Genomic DNA, 18,550 nt, shown 5'->3' on the forward strand with positions numbered 1-18,550 from the left:
ATAAATGAATACACATATATAGCATGTATGAAGATATCTGCTATTTAAACATGGTTTCATCATAAAATAATTGGTAGTAATTGTTTAATGTGTATACATATACTTAAATAGACAAAGATGTGCAAAAGTAAGATATTTATTTTGTTAAGATATAAGTTGGGTGATTTTGTAATTATACATAATATAATATAATATTTATCACAAATAATAGCATTACACAACAGAATGAATTAAATATGACGTTATATAAATGAATAATATTCCAACTTTGAATATGTGACATTTTGTATTTGGTCGGTTATTATTTATTTATGTTTGAGAAATAGTTTTGTTTTTAAACTATTCTTGGATCATATATTGATATGTTGGGTTGTAGTATTTATATTTTTTTAATGAAAATAGTTTTGAATATACAATGTACATGTACATATGTACAATATTCAAACGCAAGAAATATATAATATTTACTACTTTTAACATTTATTTACGAATATCTTATGAAGTACTCTCTTAATTTAATAAAACACACACATAAACAAGTATATCTACATTTATATAAAACAGCAATTAAAAATAAATAAGTTCATATATTGTAATTACATAGATTTTTATAAAATAAAATAAAAAATTTTTTTAATGGAAAACAATAATAATGAAATGCTTCTATTCATTACACAACCGTTGAACAGTATTTACACGAATAAAATTTGTTTTCAGTGTTAAAATTTTGATTTTTGTTTTATATAAATATATGTATATATAAAATCATAAAAAAATATTTCATTAGTCTATAATTTTTTAAAACATGTTTTTAACTATCCATAATATAATATTATTTACATTTTTGAATTAATATTATATTTAAAATACATTGATTCATTGTACCTATGTATATACACTTTTTTCACAATTAATATTAAAATACACATTATAACGAACAATCATTAATGAGGTATGTATTATATGTATTTTAAGTTTTTACTTGATACATATAGGTACATAGGTATGTACATATTTACTCATGCAAACATACAAATGAGTATACATATATTATGTACATATTTTTTAAGCAAACTACGCTTATTTTTTTGACTTGAATTCAGTCTTTTATTAACAATTATGTACTTTGGATTTTAAGATTAAAATTAAGAGCTTATGGTGTATGCTTAGTTGACCTTTACCTACTGTATAGAAATGTTAATGTGAAATTTTTCAAAATTAAAAATGGATACAATGAACATATACGAGTATACAATTTGTTACCCTGATTTTCCAGTTACTGTTAAATATAATATCTTTAATGAAATTTAATGGTATTGATTTAGAATGGTGTGAAATAATTGTCCCATTATATATGTTTTCAAGCACAGTTGGTCACTTTAAATTTTATAATTATACTAATAAGTTTGAAAAGCATTGAATTTATATTTAACATTACATAGATTTACATTTATTTTATTATAAGTTTGCTGGAACTCTGAATTTGTCTAATCGTAAATAAATACATTAACTACGGTTTAATTTTGGATTATATTATACATATTAAACAAAAAAGTTTTAATAATTTTTTTCATTAGCACTATGTTTAAAAATTTTATTACAAATTTGTTGTGAAATAAAACAATCATGTAAAGTTTTTGTATCAGTGCCGAAAATCTGTAATATTATTCCATAAATAAAATGAGGTTACCTATAAACCATTTATGCGAATATTACAGCATAATTCTCTTACGGTTCGCAATGTTTCAATATTTTGATCGTTTAATAGACCTTGCTTGGAGCAAAAACCACCATTACAATTATGAAGGGAATTAATGACACCCCTTTATTGGTAACACTAGATATCTCACTTCAGAAAGTTTTATACTACATATTAATCCTATTGAGGTCTTTTGCATAAAATCCGATAATATGCAGTGAGAAAAATCGTATAAAGAAATTATCATACATTTTTGTTCGCAAAAAAACTAAGCGACTTAACCCTTTTTGAGTTCTGACGTCTTTTCTGTTGAAAGCCAGCCACGCTGAAAATTTCGCCAACATTTCCAACTACAATTATTTAGAAATCTAATAGAAAGAAGGTATAGAAATAGTAGCTAATACAAACAAACCCTAGATAACTACCACCGAGGATTTCGAGTTTTGTAAAGGTGTATTTAGACTCTCTAATATATCTTAATAATGATATAAAAGAAACAAAAGAAGTCTATTAATAAATGTATTTTTCCGAAACTAGTTCCATTTCTTCATTGTTATTAAAATGTAATGCTTACAATCTAAATGCCAAGCCACAATCTAAAATACTCAGCAGTTAGGAATTTCCATCGGGAAATTCTGCTATGGTTATAAATTCAAAAATTCCGCTGTACACCAGTCTTTATAAACGTTGACAAATGAATGACACGGATTAAACGACAATGCATTTTTACTTTATCTGTGTACGTACGTAGTTTTTTAATGCTACCTGGATAGTATTCTTGTTTACTTTGTACATGCTCAAAATACAACGCCTACCGGCATTTTTCAGGCCTATGGACTTGTTGGCAAAACGCCGATCGGAGTTGGTCAGCATTTAAAGGGTTAAGTTAAAAAAAAAATCAAATTTATAAAAACATTTGACTTTCCCGAGTCCCTACAATTCAAATAGTTTTTTAAAAACTATTTTGCAACATACCTATGTATATATCCAAATCCTTCTTCGGTCAAATAAATTAGACTCGAGTAGCTCCATTAAACTTAGCATCATGATTGTGGACTGACACCATCTTCAAAGGAAGCTCCACACTTTCGGTGAGAGCGACTGATTCCCGTCTCTGCCTGATCACGTAGTTATCCCTATTATGTATATTGACACTCCTAGATCTGGTGAAGTCTCCTTTGCCAGATTCAATACTCTGCGCCGAGTAGTGCCTCTGGGTGAACCTCTCTCTTTTTATAGCTGCTAGATTAACACTCCTCATCCTATTCTCTTCAGCCCTGTACGAGTAATAGCATGAGTTGTACTTTTCGTACCTGAGTGGACCACAGCAAGACTTTGACGTGATGATCGCCTTAAATCCAGCTCTGAACTTCCGGTTGAAGAAAGCGTATATTATGGGATTGATGCAAGAGTTGGAAGCACCCAGCCACTGAGCTAAAGGTATCAAAGTTACGATGACACTATCCGTGCTATCAAATTCTGGCGACAGGCCGAATTTGATGATGCAGAATACCACGTAAAGCGGCAGCCATGACAGGGCGAAGGTCACGACTACTACGAACAACATCTTCAGCACCTAGAATAAATATAAAGTGGTTAAAACAAAAATTTGCCAATCGCAACAAAATGTTGAATGGTTTGGCTTACTTTAACTTTGCTTCTGTTGATGATGATTTGTCCGCAGACTTCGCCGGGCATCCTCCTAAGTGCGACCCTTCTCCAAATTTGAATATAGCAAGCAGATATGACAGCCAATGGAAACAGATAGCAAACCACCAAATTTGCAAATACGAAGTATAAATTTTCACTCTCTTGACTAGGCCACAGTTCAGTGCAAATCTGAAACAATACAAAACAATACTTATTACGGTTTCTTATAACTTCTTGGAGAGTGCATGATGAAAGAATGTTATATAGATTAGTGGTTAGCATGTAATGCTTTCAAACCGAGTCACGGGTTCAATCCCTGTCTAGTGCTGCTGGCCAGACTTTGGATATGTGACTTCAGGTCAATTGCTTCCTATCTGAGTTTGTCAATTTATCTGAATTTCATTGAAAAGGTTCCAACAAATTGGAAACCTTGACCTTAAACTTTGATTTCGAGTTTTTAAGCATCTTGAAATGTATCCATATATGCATCCAAACGCAAATGTATCCAAATATGTCTCTGTAAAAATTACTCTAAATATAAATTGATTGTCGATGTTTTTGATTGGGCTTACAATAGTTGATTATCCGGTTTATAATTTACGAGTATGTTATCAAATTACCAGTTTCAAATACGAGGAATAATTTACTGCTTAAATTTCTTAATTTATCATTCATTCACATTGATTATCATTTTTAACGTCAAATGTTTGATTTTGATTTTTAAATGCTTTTTATTATTACGAAATTATGTTCACAATACATATTATATCTATTTTAATAGCTACTGATCTACTGATCATTTTCTATTTTACAATTTAATTTAATTTTGTTAGAAATTGTAGTATTATATTATTCTAATGTTAATGTACAGCATAATAGGAAAAAGAGCTCAAAACCCTATTTACAATAACGTCAAATGTAGCACATTATGTATGTATGTATTATTATATATTTACATTTACATAGCAAACGATCATTGTTCGATTTAAATTTCTCGCCTGAGAGAATTTCAAGTATTCAAGAAGATATAAATTTCAATTACCTTTACGTTCATCGTAAAGATCCACTTTAAACTAATTATATGAAAATAGAAAGAAAGTCGAACTGAATTTTTATTTGTGAATGATCAACGTTAGTATCAACTTTAAAAAATATTTCTACAAAATGAAACTAATATAAGACGCATTGAATATTATTTTCTATTACTGGGTGTACAAGTATGTTTTTTCAACATACATACATATATATGAATAAAAGCCCATTAATCGCGTGCCATAGATAAGCTTCTAGTTGACACACACTCAACATATGTACGTAGATATGTACATATATACATATCTTCAGGAAAGAAACGAGGCCTTTGTTAGCCCTTAATGCCTTAGACAAGACTTGACATTCCAGCTATTTGTAACTAGGGGCTCGGATTGTGTGTGTATACATGTTTTGAGGCAAAAAATCAACCAGCTCACATTAATTCAAACCGTTACAAGAGTGAATAAACTACATATGTATGTAATATAAAAATTGGCATAATATGGGTTATTGTTGAGTCGATTACCAGGTTTGTGATCTTACGGCTGTATCATTTAATTTGTAATACTGAAACTATTAATTTTAAGAATTGGTGGAAATATTTGGGTGTTAATATTGTTGCGTAGGGGTGGGTGGAGGATCCAAGTAAAAGGCCAAAGTCGTTTCACAGCATTTATTGATGATTAAGGAGACACACGCACTGCCAGTGCTCCGTTCAGAATGTCTTGATATCGCCTTAGTACCTCCTTATAACGGACAGGTCGCTCAGCGCTTCTTCGACGACCGGTTACTTCCCCATTGTTTAGTCACGTACTTGGATATGCAGTCCCACGCTTTGGCGTTGTCAGTTCTAAGAACTCCACGGGAATGCGACCGAGTTACCGCTACCCCCGCTAAGTACATTCGGGGGTATCTCATTGTTTAGCCGACCTGCACTTAAGCCTGGAGATAATCCTCGAAACCAATTATAACGGCGGCTCTTTTTAGCATACGCTACAATATATTTAAAATTACATTTGCATAACGTATTCAACAAAAAATCGTATCTACATATCTATTTAGGATTGAGATATATGTAGTTTTAATTTTTTTTACACTACATATTTAACTATTGCCGTGACACTTGTATACTGTATGTATGTATATGATTCTGGATAAATACGAGTTTTTCGAATTTCAATTGCTTGAAATACAATTTGCTGGAAATCAAAACAACGTCATGAAATTGCTCGTTCGATAATTTTATTTAATTTTTTCAAGCAAATTCTAGAGTGATCAGTGGCTAGCGTGTAATCCTTTCAACTGAGTGGTTTCGGGTTCAATCCCTGCCCCGGTGCTGCTGGCCAGACCGGGGTATATGACTCCAGGTCGATCATTGAAATGATTCCAACTAATTGGCAACTTTGTCGTACTTCTCGCAAAAATTTGAGTTTTCAGCAACTCGAGTTCGTTGATTTATAAAATGTTGTAAAAAGGATTTGTCAAATTTATCCATATATGATGCATCGTAAAATTGCTCTATAGGTACATTGTTTATCGATATTTATAATTAGCCAGGAAGGTGCATTGGGGCTTATCTATTTTTTATATACATATATATTTAAAGGCCTTCCTGGTATTTATATATGTATATATTAAAAAAAAAGCTGTGAAGCGACTTTGGCCTTTCATTTGGGGTTCGGTGATTATTGGTCACAAAGCGCTCCCCCAAATGTCGCTAAAGTCTCTATAACGGAACATCTGGTAGCCGAAAAGTCCATCATACTAACGATAACTATCATACTAACGAAAACTCGAGTGCCAAATATTCCGCATTCGCGATTTTCATGGTAAAAATTATCTTTGTGACCACCGCAATGTGACTAATAAATCCAATTACCTTCATTTGGATCCTGAATCCACCCCTACACAACAGAAAAAATAATGCTTTAAGTTAAAATTTATATAAAATATAATTTTACTATAAATTTTTATCTAACAAAATTGGAATTTTCCTATAATATTTTATATTATTTTAAATTATTATTTTAAAATTTTTTTTTTTCTTAAAGTTAAAAATTAATCTACCAATTATCGAATTATTTGAATTAATTGAAATTTTTATAAATTTATTTCTCATACTTTCTGGAATACAAAAAAATATGTGTATAATTTGTCTTTAGCAAAGTGAAAGCTATCTTTTGAACTATTTATCTTTAGGTAGCTTTATGTATGGAAGTATGTATGTACATATTATAGAGTAGAACGATGAAAATTCTTCTTCAAACATCATATTTGCTATCAAATGTCATTGAAAATATAAAAAAAAACTCATCTTCGCTTCGCATACAGTCCTGACCGCCATCCTTCGGACAGTAAAAACTTCTGACATTTGTCGAACAACTCGATGACTGTACTTGTATAAGTCAAAATGAGATCGGATTGGAGCAGTTTGATTGCACCTCTGATGTTTTTCAGCAAAATCTGTACCGTTCATCGGACAGGCAATTAACACAACTCTATCGAACTATAACTGGGATCACGAATTTATGGCTAAAATTGGTTTTGTGTCAATTTTCGACGGGTCATTTGCGCGGAATTGGCGCGCCTTTTGGTTTTGACAGCTACGATCGAACTTCACCATGCACAATACAAAACAATAGAAGATACAATAAACGGGATATTTTATGACATCATCTCTCTCTCTCCCTTTATATCGATGAATGCGTGTATATTTGCGTCGATAGACTTCAATTTGGATTTATGTCAATTTCCGTAAACGTTATTTATAATGTCTATCGCATTTTCGAGCGTAGTAGACGCGAAATTGCTTTGTGTTGGAAAAAAGGGGGTATACGTTCAATTTGCATAGTTTATTTGCCAGATGGAGATGATATCGCTATTCCAAAAAATAAAAAAAAATACATACAATTTAATCGTTTGGAACAAAGGCTTTTTCGTATTGTAACTACATACGTATATAATACATCTGTACATATATATGAATCGGCGAACCACTTACGTTGTATAGAAATACGAATATGTATGTGAAAGTGAAAAAAATAGCTTAAATTAAGTGAGCTGAGTGTTTTTTGAGAGAAATGTACATTGAGATTTATGATCATGGTGATGTATACTTCTGTATATCCAAATTATTCAATTTTATCTACGAATGCATTATGGAGATTCTCGCTATCTTGCAATGTTTTATTGAAAACTTCAGTTCATTTTTAGACAAATGCTATTCAATAAATTGACAAACCAAATATACTACTAAAGCCGTTTTAAAGGTCAATGAAGTTAGTATATAAAACCCTTAACATGAGGCCACCACCCCACTCAACGGATACAATCTTATATACCCTTTTGTTGGAGAAAGAAACGGTTGTCTAGCTTTATATAACCTATAGATACGTATTTAAATAATGAAATGCAGGGGCGGCTCGTGACTTTAAAAACAGGTGCGGCACAAGGTGGATAATGCCGCCCTTCCCCCTCCCATCCCTACACATATTTTTCCAAAAAATGAAATTAATATAATTTTAATAACATTTTATGTCAGGAAAATGACATTTTTAAATAACTATCGACTTCGTTCACTCTTCTCTCTGGTGAAATGTTTATTTTTTATTTATTTATTTTTTATACATATACGGCCGCAAGGACCATTGAACAATAATATTATAAATAGAACAATAAAACAAAAACAAAAAACACAATATTAATATAATAAAAGGAAAGAAAAAATATGAGTTTTAAAACTAATTGAATAAATAAATGAATGAATTAAAACAATAACATAAAATGCATTTAGCATTTGTATAAATCAGAAAAATGATGATGCAACAATTTTTTTAAACTATGTTTACTAAAATTAAAAAAATCAAATTGGCTAAATTCGTTTCCGAGTTTATGAAGTCGGGGTAACGTTGAATTTTTATTATAACTAGAAGCATAATTTTTAATGTGGAATAAATAACTTTCACTAATTTTTACTTATATTTCGAGTGACTTGAAAGTTACGTTGCGTATGAATCATTAAATATTAGTATTTGACTCCACGGTGAATTGATAAATTAATTGAATTGTATAAATTGCTGTTTTTTGTTTTCTAAATTGTGATTCATTTAAAATGTGAAGTTATTGTTTGAATATTTTCGGAATTTGATTTAAATTCATGATATACAATTACAGGATTAACGATTCGCGTGGTTAGAATTGAAAACGCGTTTTTAGCTATTATTTATTTAAAAATATGATTTTAATGGAAAGGGGTAATCGTTTCGCGTTGAGTGGATTTTTTGAACACCATTGGAAAGTAGTGAAGCGTGAGTGTCGCCTACGGGCGCAAAAGGTTAATGGAAACAGGCTTAAGCTTTCGATTGAAATGCTCGCGTGAAAAGAAAGAATAATTTTCCTTTTTTATAGAAAAAAAAATATCAGAAGTCGGACTTACATAATTCGCCTTATTTATGACTACACAAAAAGGCTCACACTATGCGTCATATTTTCAAGAGACGTGCGTTCGCGAAAAAGAGTGGGACTCAACCTTTTTTTTGCAACCGCTGAACCGACCTTTTCCAATCGTCCCACTCATTTTTCCGTTTCGCTTCATTCGATATCCGTTCACGAAACGAAGCAACTTTCGACGCTTAAATTTGTAACAGTATTTTCAATTTCAACTTCGATTTCTCCCTTACTCTTAAAAAGCACATTGATGGAAAATTTTCAGAGAAAAGTTCAAATAATAATGACAAACTTTGGGATCATCAGCGCCAAATCTTGTAATTCTTGAAACATACATGCAAATGTATGAATTAGATTGTATATTAATGGTTTGAATTTGAAAGATTAGCGTATGAGGATAGTTTTGAAATTAAATTTTTAATAGCATAAGTACTTCTTCTTGCTCCTTTGCTCAATGCTGAGCGTCGAGACGTTCATTTCTATCATCTGGAATTTGGTGGACGATCTGCATCCACTCCTCCCAGTCCTATGCCAAGTTGAAGGCAGTAAATCTATTAGCAAAAGGACTTTTATTTTTTCATTCGGTTAATTTATCTTGGAATTATTACACTGATATTAACTACATTTTCTTCTGGCCTTGGACAATAATATATGTATGGCTGGTGATCTTACAACCCACGATCAGGTCAATATATATACTGTTCATTTGAGTATATATGTACATATATATCCTTCCTAGAATTCAAAAATGACAAGAGTTAACCTCCCTCCTCACAAAAAACATTGTTTTCTTTCATACTTCTAATTCCTCCTCCTAAATACTGTATTTAACTTGTTACGCCCATAAATGAGCGTTAAATACAGTATTTAGGGACGATCCTGTCAGTTATTTAATTTGGTCTGACAATCTTCTGGGGACCGTTCTCTTGCCGCTTCCCTCTAGTGTTCCGGTGACCACCAGTCCCTCTTAGCTCTCTATATTTTTCCTGGCAATATGGCCAAAGTAGGAGATAACCCTTGTGCTAAATGTTGTGTAGTGTATCTCTGAAACTGTAGCTCATTGAAGATGGAGATTTTCGTGCCTTTTGCGGTTCATAAAACGCCTCCAGTACCACGTTTCGAAAGAATTTTACATGCCCCTTTCTCTATTTAAGCGTCTATATCTTCACTCCATATAATGGAATGGGAATTACCAGAGATCGCACCAGATGGATTTTCACTCTTCTTATTATATAACGGTTTTTCCATATATTTTCCAGATTGATCATCGCCGTTTTTGTCATTCATATTCTTCTGTGAATTTCCTCTTTTTCTTGAGATAAAGGCATCTACATGGGTAGATAAAATCGACGACTTCCTCATTGTCGTTTAACTTGGAGTTTGGGTTTTAATTGGAACTCGAATCTGTCAACGAAGAGGATGTTGTTTTTCTCTTTTCAGACCCAAATCCATTCCATTCAAATTATCAAAAATCGAGACCAATAACATCCAAACAAAATCATCTATGTATATTTTTTGAATATGCATACTACATCTATATTAAGTGTGTGTACAAAAAATAATATATATCTCTTGAGCATGAAATATGTTACATAATAAATGTTCATATGTAAACATATCTCGTTGATGATGCTGAATAAAATAGACTTGTTGCTACATATTTCGGTTAACCTGTTTTCTAATGCATATTTATAACGTATAACGTTTTATCTCTCGCATACATATAAAATCTATAATATTACAGGAATAGTCTAATTAGACGGGAGTGGAATATTTTTAATGCTTATAAGGATAATGTGAGAGGTAGTGCTCTCGTTGAGAGGTTATAATATGGACATGTAATAAATAATGATTGCGTGTTTGTAATATTAATTAATGTGAGTAATTTAAACCACGAAACATGTGCTGATATTGCGTAATATTATAGTGAGCAATTTATATGAAACGAGAAATCGCTACACTATATTCCCCCCCACCTTGAGTTGTTGTGCTTTATTATATTCAGTTGAAGGCATTTTAATGAGTTCATAGAAACCTTAAACCTGGTGAACGTGGACCCGAACTCGCAACAAGGGTATCTCTTAATTAACGGCGAGCTTGTATAAACATTAGCCGGAAAATTCCGGGAAAACGGCCGTAGATTTCCATTCGAAGGAGATAAGTGTTGGAAATAACATCGTGTTGTTTTCCGACGCGGAAAGTTTTCCGCGTTGTTCTTCTGTCGACACTCAATTTGTCGAGTGTGTGAGAGGAGCGTTTTGGCGTTTTTCGGGAGTCTGGAAAATTGACCGTCAAACGGGAAAAATCCTCGAGTCAAACAATGGAGGGAAAACTTTCTCTTGAGCTTTTAATTTGTTCGTCCTCTTTTAATACACTTGATCACGCAGGCCTCTTCGAATGTTTTCGACAGTTTTTCCTCAGCGAGGCAAAACTTTTTCTTATATTCTTTTGAATGTGAGATAAGAGGAATACATAAAAAGTTAAGTTGGTGAACATCGCGTTGAATGAAACGTTTATTTTTTGAATTTGCCAAAATATCAATAGCATCCAACTCTTCAGAACAAACGTATATTTAGTTGGATAAGATAAAGAAACATCAGAAGAAGAATAAATTAAACTGAAGATATTTTATATATATGTATATGTATAATTCAATTAACTTAAAGAAATGTGTAACTAAAAGACAATATCGTGAACCTGCAGGCAAGTTATTAATAGCAGTGACAATTTAATATACCGGATGATAGAAAATAGTAGAAGATTATTTTTTATAATTTGCTGCTTTTTTGAATTCGCCAATGTATATGAATGAACACGCTTACTAGTAAAATCATAGCATAGCCATCGGCATGCAGTAAATGTTTAAGAAAGGAATTAAACCCCACTTAAAAGCTCAAAGAATTCGACCCTTAAAGCCCTGAACATGAGGCCACCACCCCCCTAACGAATACAGTTGTCGGAGAACGAAAGGAATAATAAGTTGACATTATTAACAAGTAAACAGTCGGGCTATGATGGATTAAACTAAAAACTGAAAGAATGCGACATTCTATCGAAGAACATGTAATGTAAAATCTAAACCTAAAAATGTAACCAAACCTAACCTAAAATCTTAGGTTATATTGATGTACGTAATTGTAAATGTTGGACTTAACATTGTTAATTATTGTCCATTTCGTATAAATTCAATAATAAATTAGTTATAGTCATAAAATTCATTGGAAGAGCAAAGTCAAACTTTGTTCAGATGTCAAATCACTCAATTTCATTCGTTAGTAGATTTACTAGTGCACAGCAGCGAGTGCATGAATCTGCGCGACAGTGTATACTTCGTCTGGTAAAAGTATCTGTGGAATCTAGTGTCATAAGCTTTAGCTAAAAACCAAAGCTACCGTACACACTCACTAGGCAGTGTATACTGATTCGAAATTTGACGTTCTTACTGTGACATACAATATATATATATATATATATATATTATTTTGCAAAATTAATCTTAAATCACCGTCACGATTCGCAAAATTCAGGCATGCTAAGTACATACATATACATGTGAACAGTTTTACATTATATTGAATGATTGAAAATTATAATAATTTGCTAACTTATTCATTCCACGCAACTCTCATACAAATTTGTGTACATTAAAGCAATATAAAACGTCGAAAAAAGCAAACAAAGAAATGAGAAAATGACGAATACGCGTAATACATCATAAACTGTCACGTCACGTTGTTCAGACATTATAGAGCAACGTACCTACCCTAAGAATAAATGAAAATGTGGAAGCGTTTGAGGAACTCAAAAACAAAACGCTAAAAAAAAAAAAAAGTTCGTTAATGCGTATTCCGTTGTGAAATATTATTTCGCATTTGTAATGTATGTACATACATAAAGAATGACGCATATATATATATATATATATATATATATATATATATATATATATATATATATATATATATACATATACATATATACATACATATGTACATATATATTTTCTGTAATAGTTGTTGTTTACAATACAAATTTAAGCACATGATTTATTATAAGGTTTGACAAACAAGAACACGAATAAATACAAACAGATCATTTATTATTATTAGGGATTATAAATATACATATATGTACATACATATTAAATATGTAGGGGCGGCTCGTCTTTAAGGGCCCCACACACATTTCTATTATCCGAAACAGAAAAGAAATTTTGTATATTGTTGGTGACTCGTCAAGAGTCAGCCAGTTTTTCTTTATACAACTCACCACGCGGTGAGCAGGTTCGTAATTCAGTTCGGAGCAGTCACTTATCTGCCGTGGTCCCGTGGTCGCTAGCTTCAGTTTACCTGCTATTTTGACACTTGTGAGTGGTACCGTGTGTACAGTGTAGACAGTCAGTCAAGGAAGGTAAAAAATATCCGTATTTGCACATGCAGAAGGTCGCTTTAATTTTATTTTTTTATGCGTCAGGTTTCTTTGGGGCAGAGTACGCCAGCCCCGTCGTCTATATTCTCAATACGATTCGAAAAATACACAAAACTGTCTGAAACTATTTTCGACATTTAAACGTTTGCTTAAATTGTTAATCATAATATGTCAAGTCAATTTTTATCATTAAATATGTTTTATTAATCACATTTTTGCTTTTTTAGAACACATAATGAACATAGTGGATAATTTATAAAAAAAGTCATTTTCCCTGATAAAATGTTACTGAAAATATATTGTAAAGTTCATTTAAAAAAAAGGTGGGGGGTGCGACTTTAGCCTCCTCGTGTTTTTAATTCCTCCTCCAACAGTTTTTAAATTCACAAGCCGCCCCTGAATAGATGTATGTACATATATGAATTTATTGTAAATAAAATTTAACATCAATTCAAATTTTATTTAATATTCATATCCGATAACACGTTCATTTAAAATTAAATTAATAAAATTTAAAAATAGAATAAAATGTGATACATAAGATAATCTTCAGCAAAGCTAAAAAACGCGACCCACCTTTTTCTTTATTGTTAGAACTGTTGTAAAACATTAACATTTTTTTCTTTTAATTTATTATATGTATGTATGGTTGAGTTGTTGAATATTTGAATACACTCAGGATTTTTTAAAATGTACTGTTAAAAATCATTTTTTTACATTAGCCTGTCAGATTTATTCGAACACGTTTTCCACCATTCTTACTAGCCCTTTTTCAACGGATGACCGCTATAGCCGTCATGATTAAAATGCTAGTAGTGCAAGTGAGTAAATAAAATACTTGAGTCGTATTTCACTATTTAAAAAAAATTTAAAAGTGTCAATTGACGTAATTGATAACTTGAATAAATATTACAATATATATTTATGGTCAAAAACTTGATTTACAAATTCGCTAAAAAATTAGCGCAATAGTTACCACGCGCAAAGGGCTACGATTTCATGTACCAACGCTTATCAGTCTCTTATTCAATTTCGACTCCGGCTAAAAAGCCACGACTCCGATTCCGAAACCTGGTTTTAGCCACCGACCAAAATTTAATTGCAAAAGTATAGTATAGTACAAGTTTTAATATATTTATATGTACCTAGACGTATGTATGTTTATACATATATTATGTAAAGTTGAAAGTTTGTTCGGGGCTCTATCCATCATATCCCATTTTAAGCACAACATATTCCATTTCAAGGGATTCGTCACGATCCCGGAAAGCTATGATGGACATTCTCTGAAAAAAATGATGAAATACAAATTTTCCCCTTACTATATATTTAATACATCACTTCGAACTGGTACGGGCGTCCAAAAATAAAATTCGGAATATTCAAACGGACGAAAGTGTCAAGTGAATCGACACTTTGACAGTTGTATCGAATTCTGTGACGCCATTTTTTTCCACGGCAAGAATACGGGTGTCGTTTTCCAAAAATTCGTGAAAGTTTTCTTTAGAAATTCGAAGGATTCACGGGGATGGGGGCGTGTTAAGTATTTCCACGGCCCGGTTCGTTAGAGGCTCGTAGCTGAGGAAAATTGTGTTTGGCGGCAAGCAGGCACGTGGACCGATTTCCCGGCATTTTCCAGGCATCGAAACGCACACAGACGCAATAATACGATATCGGAGAGTAATGTGACGCAAAATAAGGCTTCGAAGGAGACGTCCAGTAATAATAACGTCCCAAGCAGTGGCCCCGGGCAAACCCTTTCGTATCGAACAAACACACACCAACCAAGTCAATAGTAATTATTACACCTAAAATATGCTTACCTAAATACATATATACATACATGTAATATACGTAGAAGAATAATAACTGACATCTCAATTAGCACTTCTAATCCTCATATTAATATTTCTTCATCAATCAAGGCTGTATAATATAAATGTGTTTACTGAGTGATCATCTACGGCCAAGTCTAACAGAATACCCATGTGAAATATTTTTTTTCGTTTTTATTTTTTTATTTTGGTACTATAATATAATGTTGTCGACGTACAAAAAAGGCCGATGTTCACATTTTCGAGGCCGAAACACGCTTCAATTTCACGCTTCAGCGCCTCTATTTTTCAATGTATCCTGTGCGGCGTATCCTTAACAGCCTTTTTTTGCTAAACAATAACGAAAAAAATTCGAATCGATTAATAAAATGAGGTTTCGCAGCTGCAAGGTCAAAACACTTGACGGCCAATTCGTTTGATGCATAAAAAATGTCGAATTACATATACATATTTAGTCTGGCTCACATTACATACAAATAGTCAGTTTATTGGAATTTATTCGATATCTACAATGGATGCAGTTTCTCAACTTTTACATACATATTTTAATTATTTTGCTAAAGTGGTAATCTCACAATAAAATTCAATAACATAAATACAGGGTGGTTCACTGAAAACGGACATTTTTTTAATGAGTAGTACTCGGCGTTTGGACAGAGAGAAAACTGCAATGATGGTTGTTTAACTATTCACTCTATGCCATTTAGGTAAATATAGTAAATAATTTTCTTAAACAAGAGCTTTAAAGACAACGAATCAACAAGAAAAATGTATCTATGGTTTCAGCAAGACTGCCCATACAGCCAGAGCTTCACCGACTGCAGTTCCAGGGTTGTTCCCCAATCATCTATGTATTGTAATTTCACGTTTTAGTGATGTCCCCTGGCCTACTCGTTCACCTGATCTTTTTAAACTGGAAGAACTAAATACCGCAATACAAAATCAACGAAGAAACACTGGAAAAAGTGGAGGTGAATTGGCGAAAACGGCTCCAAAAGTGTGTTCGTAATACATAATAGTAATTATTTGTGTGATATTATTTTCTGCACATAAACATTTCAAAATGGCATACTTTTACCTTTATTTACATGTCAATAAATAATATTCCGTTTGTTACAGATATTACTAACAAACTAACCAGTAGATTCTATTGCAGAATCAATAATAACCATACTAACACACTTGTGAAGAGTCTCGGCGATTACAACAAAATGTCTATACCCTTCAGGTATAAACACAGATTACCTAAACACAATCTGCTTTAGGTCATTGACTTTAGTGAGTCTTTAATTAATATTATGTATTAGATGTATTATGAGCATTTATAAGGATTGTAAATAGGTTTTTGAGCTCTTTTTCCTATTATGCTGTAGATTAACATTATAATAATATAATACTATGACTACTAACCAAATTAAATTAAATTGTAAAATAGAAAATGATCAGTAGATCAGTAGCTATTAAAATAGATATAAGATGTATTGTGAACATAATTTCGTAAAAATAAAAAGCATTTACAAAACAAAACATGTCAATAAATAATTTTTACCCACAAAATTTATGGAGTACTGTTTTATCTACATATAACCATCCGTTTCCTGTGAACTAACCGTATAATCTATTTTGTCTTTCTTACAACCTACTAAAACTGTGCCGTCATCAAATTTTCAGTTTGCCTTGTTACATGTCTCACTCTCAATAACATTTTATTCATGCCCTCACCCACCTAATTTCTTTCGATCTTTCTTCTTATAGCATGCCCAATTCAGGCGTCGGCCTCTTCCCCAATTTCGGACAATTTTGAGCTTTCTATGTACAATTGCTTTCAATAAAACTGTTCCTGTACTTAATTTCTAAGACAAAGTCGTTTGTTACTCGTTTAGTCCAGGAGATGAGAAGTATTCTTCGCAACACTAAAGCTCAAATGCTTCAATTATTTTCGTTGTTATCGCTTTTAACGCCAACAATTTACTTATGTACAAACATAGCATTTCAAGGATTTTAGCACGATTTTAGATTTTAAGTTAAAATGCCCGTTACAAAGCTGTCTTCTGAACTGTAGACACTGTATTCGCGCAATTGCAATGCGGATTTTGACGTCATCATCATCAGAATCTGATTTATCGTCTGGCAACCCAGCCAAATACTTGAACTCTTGGATCTACTCCAACTGCTGGTCTCCAATATCGTAATTTTACGGGTGAAAATCATAAACTTTGTCTTATTGATTTAGATTGTCAACCCTAGTTTGCCACTACATTTAGTACCACTCTTTCGATAGATTTTTATCAACCCAAGCAAATCTTTTCACATCGGCGTCGAAACGCTAACAGACGATGCTGAATGTTGACCACGTAATAAATACCATGCTGCCAAGATGATGATGCTTATGGGTGGGAGGGGTAACCATGTTGGACCACATTAAAAATATCCATATCCGTGGCAGCTTCAAAGGCCAATCGATAGCATTTTCATCGGTCATTATCAACAACATCGATATCATTGTTGGTAGTACAAAACATTTAAGAGCTTTCATCTTGAATTTGAAATCTAATCTAAAATGTAATTTTATACCTATGTATATATGTATGTACCTATAAAAATACGTCACAACAAACAATAATTTTGAATATAAAACATCAACAGGGCTATATGACCAACGTCAAATAATCTAAATTTCGATAGAACAATAGTTAATAAAAATTCATTCAAAATGGAGGCACTTAAGCGATGCTCAAATTAATATTATATTATGGAATGACTCAAAATAATCCATTGTGTACGTACGCAAAACTTGACAAAGTTTAATCGAGCGTATTTTTCGCCTGTAGTCAAAATTTAATTGAATTCAAGTTTGAGACTTATTGTTTATTCATTACATTAAATATAAAATGCTAAATACTTTTATTTATAGTTCAAATGTTTGGTTAAATTTCGCGTGACTTGGCATTTTGAAATTATTGCGATCGTATTTAAAATTCCACGTAGGCGCGTATTTATGTATGTGTGTGATGTATTAAGTTAAGGATCCTTTTCGAGTGTGAAAAAATATTTATTTAGGACAACGTGGCATATTTGGATCTACTCGACAATTTTCGAGTTTCTGGGAAGACTCGACACTCGATCTTCCGATTTTCGTTCATTCTAGAGTCGTTCTATGCGATAGAATTTCAGTGGTGTAATTAATTTTGACGAGCAAAGAAGGACAAGTGGACTATCGAAACGCTGAACGCGTCACTATTTCAGGAAGTTTTCGATCGGAAAATGTGATTGGGAATTTGATTCGCATCGGGGAAAAGAAGAAAAACGATCGTGTGTCGATTTCGAACAGAGGACGTCTGAAAAATTGAACGTTTCGACAATTTATATAAATGGAACGAAAATATTTATTTTTCCGCTCACATTTCGGCTTGTGATTGTAAGGAATTGGAAAATCGACTGTATGAGTATATTTTTTCAA

The 18,550-nt window shown here is 32.2% G+C and overlaps 1 protein-coding gene across 1 annotated transcript in view; it reads right to left on the reverse strand.

Annotated features, from left to right (window-relative positions):
* Positions 1-2,537: 2,537 nt before the first annotated feature.
* LOC143913352 (neuropeptide SIFamide receptor-like) overlaps positions 2,538-18,550 on the reverse strand; it is a 40,685-nt gene continuing 24,672 nt past the window's right edge. The window contains exons 3-4 of the mRNA XM_077433083.1: positions 3,347-3,538; positions 2,538-3,275 (exon numbers count right to left, since the gene is read on the reverse strand). Coding sequence (XP_077289209.1) covers positions 2,712-3,275; positions 3,347-3,538 — 756 coding nt within the window. The 3' untranslated portion in view covers positions 2,538-2,711. The remainder of the gene's footprint in view (positions 3,276-3,346; positions 3,539-18,550) is intronic.

This window comes from Arctopsyche grandis, chromosome 6, assembly GCF_051622035.1.
Source record: "Arctopsyche grandis isolate Sample6627 chromosome 6, ASM5162203v2, whole genome shotgun sequence".
Lineage (NCBI taxonomy): Eukaryota > Metazoa > Arthropoda > Insecta > Trichoptera > Hydropsychidae > Arctopsyche > Arctopsyche grandis.